The sequence below is a fragment of the Pinus tabuliformis genome, chromosome 7 (assembly GCF_031772625.1).
Source record: "Pinus tabuliformis cultivar Carrire ecotype Pingquan chromosome 7, CPIR1, whole genome shotgun sequence".
Taxonomy (NCBI): domain Eukaryota; kingdom Viridiplantae; phylum Streptophyta; class Pinopsida; order Pinales; family Pinaceae; genus Pinus; species Pinus tabuliformis.
In genome coordinates this window covers 1,954,927,928-1,954,939,261 of record NC_142293.1, presented here as the reverse complement: position 1 = coordinate 1,954,939,261, position 11,334 = coordinate 1,954,927,928, and the positions used below count along the sequence as shown (strand labels likewise).

General features: G+C 43.6%; 1 protein-coding gene across 1 annotated transcript; it reads left to right on the top strand.

The window, feature by feature from the left end:
- The first annotated feature begins 7,037 nt into the window (after window positions 1-7,037).
- LOC149256279 (uncharacterized) lies at window positions 7,038-9,169 on the top strand. Its single transcript, XM_089455294.1, has 2 exons — window positions 7,038-8,137; window positions 8,326-9,169. The coding sequence occupies exons 1-2, from the start codon at window positions 7,038-7,040 to the stop codon at window positions 9,167-9,169; spliced, it is 1,944 nt and encodes a 647-aa protein (XP_089311420.1).
- The last annotated feature ends 2,165 nt before the right edge of the window (window positions 9,170-11,334 follow it).

The following is an 11,334-nucleotide window of genomic DNA, read 5'->3' as shown; positions in this document are numbered from 1 at the left end:
CAAAAACCAAAATGTCACATGTGTCTACAAAATGACCATCCAATCACTGGTGATGATCTCTATATGACACCACTGCACGGGCTACCCTACACAAGAACCTCCTAAAAGGTCCTGGGACCCCGACTACATAGCGCTGAAGCCTGATAGGAATATCATCTATGGTAGTCTCCGGTATATCTGTTGTAAGACGCTCTAGGTCACTTTCCAACTCAGCTAAAGTCTCTGTGGCCTCGTCCTGTGGGGCCGGTGCCGCTGCAACTGGTAGTCTCCTCTCGAAAGGCCGGAGATTGGCTGGACGTCGTGGGCCTACATCTGCATTTTGAAAATTATTACTATCAGTTTTGAGACGATATAAAAACAAACAAAAAATAGATAGTTTAAAAAACTTGTGGAAAATGAAGTTACCTGTATCATCCCATTGTTCTCCCGGTGGAAGAACCATGTCTGGATCTCCACGAAAATCAACTCCGGCATAAGGAAAATCCTGTATAGAAAAGACCTGGTCTTCTAACCAATGAAAGTACTCCGGAGTAAATCGAACACCCTTCGTTCCCTCATCAGGATGACGGGCCATAACCGCAACCCATCGCATCAATTTGGGCTCTCGAGGAAGCCCAACACCAACAGTGAGCTGTTGTGGGATCAGCATCGGAACCCTCTCTAAGCCAAAACTCACAACTAAAGGCCCATAACCAAAAGTCTTTAGCTGTCCGTTTTTGGCTCTAGTCAGTTGGCCTTTTACATTGGCCAACACAGCATCACACCAGTTGAAAATGGTACCTCGATAGCAATCAATCGCCATCCGCATCTGGGATCCAGTGGCAATGTGTAAAGCGGCAGCCCCGCAAAGTCTGGTAAATGTAAAAGCAATCACCATAAGTTCAGGGTGGGATATAGTTTTGATCTCTATCCCCTTCTCCTGAGTTTGAGTGTTACACCACTCTAGTCAGAGACTAGCGATGGACTGGCCACCCGGCCTAGTCCCGAACAGAGTCAAGTGTTCGCCTCTCTTGGGCAAACCAGTGAGAAAGTAAATATCTGTGGGCTCCATCTCGATTTGATGCCCTCCAATATAAAAAAATTGGTCCTGAACGTTCCATCTTTCTACCAGCCACTCTAGAAATCTCACTTGGGCCCTCATGCCAGGTATGGCCCAGTATTTATAAAGGCCGCATGCCTTCAAAGCATCAATTGACGGTTGATGATTAATGGCGGCCAAATCAACATCTCCGTGCTCTCTCTCGCGCCAATCAAGCATGGCGAACAATCTACACACCAGAAAACATCCATTAGATTCCATGAAATCAAAAAAAATTGGTCCGATTTGGAGAATTTGGGGTTTGAAAACTCATTGCGCGGAGTACGCACCCTGCCTTTAGGAACAGAGCGTGGGTACGCAGGTTCCCTGAAGGCAAGGTGTGTACTCCCGACATTTTTCCAAATGAGAAAATGTCGGGGTACGCGGGTCCCTAGTGTGGCACCTGCGTACCCCGAGAGGCGGTTCTTGAAACCCCAAAACCTCCAAAAAATGAAATCTAGGTCCTAAAAAAGAATTCTAAATGGATGAAATTGAATAGGAGGATGTTGAAAATTACCTGGAAGAGACAGCGTTCGGTTTCGACGGTCGGATTCTCCGCAATGTCCACGGGAAGTTTCTTGCCAAAAGCCCTTTTTCTCTCCTCAACAGTAAAATGGTAAAAATGAATTGGTAAAAGCCCTTTTTATAGTTTTTTGGGTAAATAAATGGTAAATTTGTTTATTTTTCACCATGAAAAAGGTGTTTTTCAAAGTATTTTTATCTATCTTTAAACAGGTATGAGTAATGTGTTGATTTTTCTGCAGGATAAAGGATTTTCAGGGAAAATTGTCATTTTTTACAAACAAAAACATCAGAGTCATCTTTAATCCCTTTTCTGACTCCTAAAACATGAAAAGATTGCCGAGCGTTTCTTTTACACTCGTTAAAATGGAATTAAAGTCCTCTTACAACCCTTTTATGACCGTAAAAACATGAAAAGATTGCCGGATTTTTGTCGTTTCAAATTCGATATTGGAAATAAAACGACGTGTCCTTGATCACTTTTTACTTTTCAGATCAGAGACACTAATCATGAAAGTACTCCTTGGTCATAAAGATCAAGCGGTTCTCTCAAGTATTATTTTCTACTTTTTCGGGCTTGGGAGACACAAATTTACGAAAAAGGTCAACCCTGGAGTCTTCTTAAGTTTTTTCAGACTCTCTAAAATTGAAAAACACCGAGTTTCTCCTATACTAGACTCGTTAAAATTTCACAGTAAAGGACCTGTTCGATTACAAACAGGAACGGACCACTCCTTCTTAGGGTTCGAATCTAAACTAAGTTGGACTCATCTGAAGGATGAGCTTATAATCAAGCAAATGTTATCCTCCTCAAGCTTGTAAAAAAGAAAGAGGTACTTGCCAGAAATGGTGGGGGAAAAGAGAGAAAAATGAGCCTATTTGTTATCCTTTGTCTCGGAAAAACCTTATCACCACTCTTGAACATGACACTTTCATTCACCTGGGTTGGGAAATCCTTTGCCTAACAGTTGATCAAACCACAGTGAAAGTCTTCAGCCGGTTTCTGGGTATTAACTTTGGGTCAATTGTCACCAAGCCATCCGTTGTGTCGTTATGTGTTCAAGAGGTCATTGCAAATAAACCATTCATCTGCAAAATATCTGTCATCCATCTTGACCATCCCTGATTCAGTCCTTACAGCTACGTTTCTTCAACTTGATCTATGATTTCGTGTTGTGGGCTTGCCTGCAATGGATAGCTTTCTATCGACATCAGCACATTATCTAGAAAGATGATCTAGAAATCGTTAGTACCTTGAAATCTGCATGCATACATGGCAGGTTTCTCGCCTTTGACGACAGTTTACATCATTGACTTTCGATCGAAGGATTCCGTGACATGTTCGACATCAACACATTCATTCACATCTCATGGATTGTACTGGGTACTTTGAGAACTATTGACATCACTGATGGTCTCTCTCACACTTGTTAACAGTTTACATCATTGACTGGTAATCAAGGGGTTTCTACCATGTTCGACATCAACTCATTTATTCGCATGGATAGAATCGTACTATTTCGGGAAGTAGAAATGAAGGCCCTGGATCTAGTTTCCGCCATCCAGGCTGCGAGGAGTTTTGTATTCATTATATAGTAGACTAATTATAAACAGATGGCTACGTCCATACTGTGTCTACATGAGTCTATGATTATGATGTACTGTGAAATCATTCCTGTATTAGAGCAGTAGTTAGTTTGTTAGTTAAAGTTTTCAATCTGAGTATGGGAATGCCTACCTCAGCGATGATATGATCTCATATATGTATTTTGTGTTGAATATTTGTAGGTTCCGACTGGGCTCTCCACAAGATAATCCTCGAAATGATAAAGTGCTTCACCCTTCCTAGATGATATAAAACCCTAATCTACTATAGACCTCGCACTTTAGGGGGCAATCTGTTACACTAAAATTTGTCACCATGACTATTTGCAGTCAATATGGCTCCATCAATAACCATACTGTCCTCCTTGGCAAGTCTTATACCTCTGCTCCTCATGTCAAACTCCAAAAAAGAGAGAAAACCTTTAAAAGTCAATATAACTCTAGTTACGCAGTTTCTCTTACTCTTACCTGCGTGTACGCACCTCAAGTTCATAATACCTGTGTACTTGTATGCTCTGTCTGTAAAGGGGTGGGTGCGTACTCCTGTAAAGGTCAAAAGGCGCAAGTTTTACTTCAAAAAACTTACTTGTGGTCGATTCTAGAGCATTCTAGAAGATGGTTTGACGTGGATTGAGCGCCTCCAGATGGTTCATGCATCCCAATGAAAGAGGAACTTATCCCATGAAGAGGGGAGCTATCCCTTTGAAAGAGGGGCTTATCCCATTGATGGTGGACCTGATTAACTTCCTCCAAAGCACTATAAATACAGGCATTGGGCCAGAGGGAGGAGAGGTTGAAAGCTGAACATTCCTAAGGGTAGATGCTGCTGAAATTAGGACTCCCTTATAGAGCTTGAGAGGAGAGATTCCAATCCTTTCTTAGCTTCATTTGGAAGTGGGTGAGCTGATCAAAGTAGAGGAGAACTCTTGCTGGACCCTGGGAGGGACCTGCTGTTGTGGGGAAAAATGCCTATGCAAGACGATCCTATCCACCTAAGGTGTGACAGTGCCTTAGCAACAAACAGAGACAGCTATTCTAGTATTCTTCCTTTATGAATTAAGAATGAAGAGAGATGGATGGACTAACCGGTGTCTTCCGTTTGTCCCTCGATCTGGTTTCTCTTCTCTTGGAGAGTTCCCAGCTACTTGCCTTCTCGCTTGCCCAGCTTCAAGAGGTTTCTGCAAGATCACAAGAAGAGAACACTACACAAGACATGGATTCATATTCATAACTAGTTCAGGATTAGAAATAAACTAAACATACTAATGCAATCATACATCAAAAATACATCAGTATATAGGAGAAACCAAGATAGCTTTATTGATGAATAACAAGGTTCAGGAAGAGATACAACCCAGAGGGCTCCAATCCAGCATCTCCTTCCCAACAAATGGAATTCCTATCTTCACCCCCTTCAAAGCATTAAGCACCCAATGATTCCAATCTCAAACCAACAGCAATTCTTTGCAATAACAAAATTCCAGCCTCTAGATCTCATGGAGGAGAGATCCATATATATATGTTTGGAGAGAGGATGAGCCAGCTTGAGATCTGACTAGTGTCCTCTCCCTCTGTCAGTTCTTGATTCCACTTGGAGGTTCTTGCTTCCACTTGGAGATTTGGAACCTCTTACTCATCACCAGTCGAATTCCCTGAGGCAAGTGTCATTGAGGAAGATTTTGGAAGCTTCCTGGGCTTTGACACCTCGTGGAATGAACTTGCCACATGTCAACTCTCGCTCAGCGCAGGTAGCCAGTGTTGCCTTTGACATTCAGCGCAGGTAGCCAGTGTTGGCTTTGACATTCAGTGCAAACAGCTAGTGGAGCCACTGAATTGATCCTGAATTGACTTGTTTTTGAGCAATTTCTGGTGGAGAACTTCTGTGAATTGTTGTGGTTTGTTAGCCTTGTTCTTCTAGGGGTAGGAACAACATGTTTAGGGCTTTGGATCCCTTAGATTATGGACATTTCGTGCTCAATGCTGTAAGGCACAAAAATGTCTATAACAGTTGCCCCCTAAAGTATGAGGCCGTTTATCGGGTGAAATGCTTTATCAGGGGGATCTGAAGTTCATCCAATGCTGGGAGGCGACCTGTAATAAGATACAATACGATACATTATTTTTCATACTGCTTTCATGATCTAGCCGAGGCGAGCATTCCCATGCTCAGCTTTATAAATTCATTTTTCTGTACATAGAACAGACAATCGTCTGATGGTAGACTGATAATTTTGATGAAATTATCATCCTTTGAGTAGGATGATTATCTGCTGCAATGATGTACATGTCAATGTCTTTATATTTCCTATATATATCGCAGCCCGGATGGATGAAACTAGATCCAGGGTCTTCAAACTTGTTCGATCTTCACTCTAAGTACAAGTCGATCCATGTGAGAAATGTTCTGAAGTCGAACATGGAAAGACATCGCTTGATTACCGGTCAATGAGGTAAGTCGTTAACAAGCACGAGAGGAATCACCGATAATGATAATGACCCTCAAGGTACTGCAGTACAATTCACGTGGTGTGAATAAAGGACTTGGTGTCGAACACCACGCAAAATCTTTCGGTCGAAGGTCATTGATGTATACCTGTCGCCGGAAGTGAGAAACTTGCCATTGAGGCATGCAAGCTTCAAAGTACTGAAGGGGTTGTTCCTAGATCAACTTCTTGGATAATGAGTTGATGTTGACAAGAAGCGATCCGTCAAAGGAGGGCCTTAATGAATCCCACATCAGTGACACGGAAAGGAGCTAATGATTTTGATGGAGGTGAAAACGATCTGTGACATATGATTCAGGGTGGCGGTCATGAAAGGATGAAGGATAATGTATGGCAGTGGATGGGACACGGTTGACTTTTCTGAACGACTTCTCTTGAACATATGGCGACACTGATGCGATGGATCGGTAGCATTACCCCAAATATGGATGGTATGGCGAGACCATGGTGATGTGACCGGTGAATGAAACAACCCAACCCGATTGTGGTACGGAGGAAAAGTGTCATGTTCAAGAGCGACTTGCTACCATCAAAGTTTTCTTGAGTTTCTCCCAATTTTTCCCCAGTCATTGCTGACCAGTACCTCTTTATTTTTGTCAAGCTTGAGGAGGATAACATATGCTTGTTCTATAACCTGCCCTTCGGGCAAGCCCATCGCTATGTTTTAACGAGCCTAGCGATAGTGAAACTCGTTCTCGTCTAAAGACAAGTTTGTCGCTATTTAATGATTTTAACGAGTCTAACGACAAGGATAACTCGGTCCTTTTCATTTTTAGAGAGTCTGAAAAGGTACATAAAGTTAACTCCAAAAGTCATTTTTCGTCATCTAATCCCTTAAGTCCGAAAAAGTATAAAACAATACAGAAGGGATGAGTTTTCGATAGTTTTAACGAGCCGAATAAAACAAGCGCTCGATCTTTTTGTGCAATAATCCCTCAGGTCAAAAAAGATTAAAATCTAGAGGAGGGATAGCACTTCCTGTCCCTTTAACGAGCTGGAAGGCCAAGGACTCGGCAATCTTTTCATATTTTACGAGTCAGTTGAAAAGAGCTTAAAGAAGACTCATCTTTTGAGGAACGAGTGATAAACAGGGTTAGCAGCTGATTCCAGGTACACGTTGGAATTTTCCAATCACGGCAGTGTCACAAGGATGGCTAGGTGAAATCACTCTTCGCAGCTGTTCCTCAAAATGGGTAAACAATCAATACAAGAAAGAGTTCTCTCTGCTGCGTGCAGCCCGATCCTCTGCAAACTAGGGTTCTGAGTCCGCTGCGTCGTCCTGGCTGCTGCGCCCCTGCGCACAGCCTCGCCCCTCCCTCTGCAGTCAGATGGAGGCCCCTGAGAGTTCTGCTCCCCCTGCGGATCCGCCCCCCGAAGTCACAGCATTCAGGAACTTGATAGCGAATGGATCAGCTCGGCCACCTTCAGCGACCCAGCAAAAATTCATCAAAAGGTTGGAATCGATTCCTTCTGTTGCCCTGCCAGAGGAGGATACCTGCAAAGCTGCTCTGAACTTGGCGGAAAAAGGCCTCATAGGCCAGTTTATAGGCCTATGGCCCTCTCCCAAATCTGTGGAGGATTGGACCCAAAGAAACTGGCAACCCCTCATAAAAAATGGAGTGAAGAGTTACTTCGTGGGCAAAGGGTACTTCGTCTTCGTTTTTGAATGCTCGGAAGACAGAAGCCTAATCTTCAGAAATGGCCCCTACTTCATGGGGCCGCAGGGACTGTATCTAAACCAATGGAATCCAGACTTTGATCCCTCTCAAGACGTACCATCCGCGGTGCCGGTGTGGGTAAGACTTCCCCATCTGCCCCTTCACTGTTGGAACCAAAAATCGTTTCAGACCATTGGGAATGCATTAGGCAAGTATATAGACCAGGCAGTAAGAAGAGATCAATACTCTTGTGCGCGTATCTGCGTCGAAGTGGATCTTGAAGAAGGATTGCCTGAAGCGATCAAGCTCACGGTGGCAGGATGGACTCACATCCAAGAGCTCGATTACGAACAGCTCCCTTTTAAATGCAGACACTGTCATGGCTACGGCCACTTTGCCAAGAATTGTAAGAAGAAAGCAGAGGACCAGGCTGAGAAACAGAATGGAGAGCAATGGACCCTAGTCCAGAGAACAGTCCAAGCAAAGAAAAACACAGGAAAAAGCGTTGCAACAAGTGACAGGAACAACGTCACCCCAACTCAGGAAACAGGAGACAACGAAAAAGGAACTAAGGAGGCGCAATCAGATCCACCGATCAAAGACCAGGTAAAAGAGAACCTTGAGGAAACCCCTCCTGAAAATAAAGAGGGAGGGGGTGACATTCACATCGAAGTCACCCAAGGCAGCCCCTCAAGCCCCACGTATGCTGAAATCACGAAGAAAAAGTCAGCTGAAAGCTCTGAGTCTTCAGAGGAAGAACTCTTTGAGAGGCCATTAAAAAGACCAGGAAGGAAATCTCGCAAGGAAAAAAGAGAAGAAGAAGCAGAAAGGCTCAAAACCCAAGGGAGCCAATCCACGATAGAAATGACAATCGGGAGAAGTAACAGGCCCAGGTCTTCCAAGGGCGGATCCACCCCAAGCATAGGTAAATAATGAAGTTAGTCTCTTGGAATTGCAGAGGACTGGGGAACCCCGCAAAAGTCGAAGCATTTAAGGACCTCTTAAAATCGGAACCTACAGATATCCTCATGCTCCAAGAGACTAAGATAGCAGGACAAGCCCTGCTAGAAACCAGCAAATCAAAATGGAAGAAAAACTCAGGCATAGCTGTCAGCGCTCGGGGATCCTCAGGAGGCCTGGCAACGCTCTGGAATGAAGAACAATTCCAGCTGATCAGCACTCATGAGACCTTGCATTGGATTTATACAGAAATCACCCACATTCCAAGTAAGTTATCTATCTCTCTGGTCAATCTTTATGTTCCTGTCAACTATTCAGAAAAAAGAGACTGCTGGAAATCTTTGGCAGATTTCCTCGAACAGGAAGCCCCTAACAACATCATTCTCGCTGGAGACCTCAATATTGTTTTGAAAGCCAAAGAAAAAAGAGGAGGTACTGACTCCAAGGACCCTATGGTGGGTGTTGTGGAGGAGCTTGCTCAGCTTTGGGACCTACAAGATTTCAACCCAATTCATGGTTTATTCACCTGGTCAAATAATAGAACTGGAACAGAACACATCTCTGCTCGGCTTGACCGTTTTCTAGTGCAATCCCTCCTCATGAACAAGAAAATCATAACATCAAAAATTCTGCCCAAATTGTCCTCGGATCACAAGCCAATACAGCTCTGTCTAGAAGACGAAGAGGACTTGGGTCCCATCCCATTTCGATTCTCTCCTCAATGGATTGAAAGAGAAGGCTTTATGGACACGGTGAAAGCATCCTGGAACATCCCCATTTCAGGTTCCCCAAGCTTTGTTTGGGAGCAAAAACTGAAGCTCACCAAAAAAGCTTTAAAATAATGGATCAAGAAACCAGCGCCCAACCCCACCTCTCTTAGAGTTGCAGCAGTCCAGGCCTTGCATTCCCTTCAAAATGACATGGAATGTAAAATTATTAATGAAAACCTCTTGGACAAGGAAATAAAAGCGCAGAGAGCAGCCTATCAATCTTTTAGAAACGAGGAAGAATATTGGAGATTAAAATCTAGGAGCCTGTGGCTAAAAGGAGGGGACCGCAATACATCTTTCTTCCACCGGCAGTACAGGGCTAGATTGTCAAGGAATCATATAACAGAAATAAAGACTATGACGGGCCAAATCTGCAAGGGCAATCAGCAAGTCAAAGAAGCTGCAGAACAACACTTTCAGAATCTCTACAGCTCGGATGACCAAGGTGAAGAAATGGAGGAAACAGAATTTCTCAATCACATCCCCTCCTTAATTTCACCAGAGGACAATGCAGATTTATGTAAACCTGTCACAGAGGAAGAAATAATCAATACTATCTGGTCCATGGACTCCGACAAGGCCCCCGGGCCGGACGGATTCTCCATTCACTTCTACAAAGTATGCTGGGACATCATAAAAAATGATCTTCAAAAGATGATAAGGGGTTTCATGACTAAAGCTAAAGTAGGTGGCAGCACTAACTCAACCTACCTAGCCCTTATTCCTAAAGACTCTAACCTGGAAACTTTTGCCAGATTCAGGCCAATTTCATTATGTAATGCTTCCTATAACATCTTGGCAAAGTTGTTGGCCAATAAAATGAAGCCCACGCTCCCTAGAATCATCTCTAAAACTCAAGGAGGTTTTTTGAAAGGTAGACACATCCTGGACAACGTCATTCAAGTCCAGGAGACCATTCACTCAAGCAAGCAGAGAAAAGAGAAAGGTATGTTAATAAAGTTAGATATGGCAAACGCGTTCGACAGAGTTAATAGAGCATTTCTCAGCAAAGTCTTGCTTTCCTTTGGCTTCTCCATTCAGTTTGTCAATCTTCTAAAAGCCTGCATGAACAATCCATGGATAGCTCCTCTCATAAACGGCAGACCTGCAAACTTCTTTAAAGCTAAGAGAGGCATCAGGCAGGGATGCCCGCTCTCTCCCTATCTTTACATCATATTGGCAGAAGCATTAAGCCGAAAACTCGAAGATGAAAGACTGTCAGGCTCCATCCCGGGCCTCAAAACCTCCAACAGAATAAGCCCCATAAACCATGCTTTATTTGCAGATGACTCGATTCTTCTGGGGGGTGCCTCAATCAGAATTGCAAAAGCCTTCGGCACGGTCATTAGGAACTACTGCAAAGTCTCAGGAGCATTGGTAAATGAAAGCAAAAGCGAAGTTTACAGCTGGAATACAAATCATCAGGAGCTCATCAATATAGCCAACACTCTTGGATTCAAAGGGCATTCACAATGGGAGAGCATCAGATATCTCGGTCTTCCCATAATCTCAGGAGTGAATAAAAGATCGCTTTGGAGCGACATAATCTGCAAATTCAAAACCAAAATCTTGAAATGGGGAGGCCACTGGTTGACAAAAGGAGGTAAGGTCATTTTAATCAAATCACAGCTCTCTTCATTAATAATTTACCAAGCTGCCTTTCTGCTTGCTCCCAGAAATATCATGGACCAAATCTCCTCTCTTCTTAGAAATTTCCTCTGGCAAGGAGGCAGGGGCAATGACAAGAAACTCCACCTGGTAAATTGGGAAACAGTCAAGAAACCCTTCGATGAAGGAGGACTGCAAATCCGAGATCCTTCTCTGGTTAATCTCGCTCTAGGCAGCAAGATCCTGTGGAAAATGTATAAAGAGCCAAGTCATCCTGTAAGCGTCATTCTGCGATCAAAATACACAACCAGAAATGAGTTGAGAAACCTCCGATTGGACCACACAGCCAACAGTACGCTGCTGTGGAAGCTCTGTCTCAAGAGCAGCAAAACCTTCAATCGTAATATCTATAGAATCCCGGGGAACGGCAAGAAAATTAGTATCTGGCAGGACAGGATAATGGGGCGAGATTCTATAAGCGATAATGAAGAAATCGCAGGCTTAAAGGACTGGTTAATCTCAGCTGGGAAGTCAAGTCTATACGACATATCTGTCTGGGACCAGAGAGGCGACTGGGCAGGTTGGGCAATCCCTGCACCACCAGCCCATCTTCAACAGCAACTGAATAT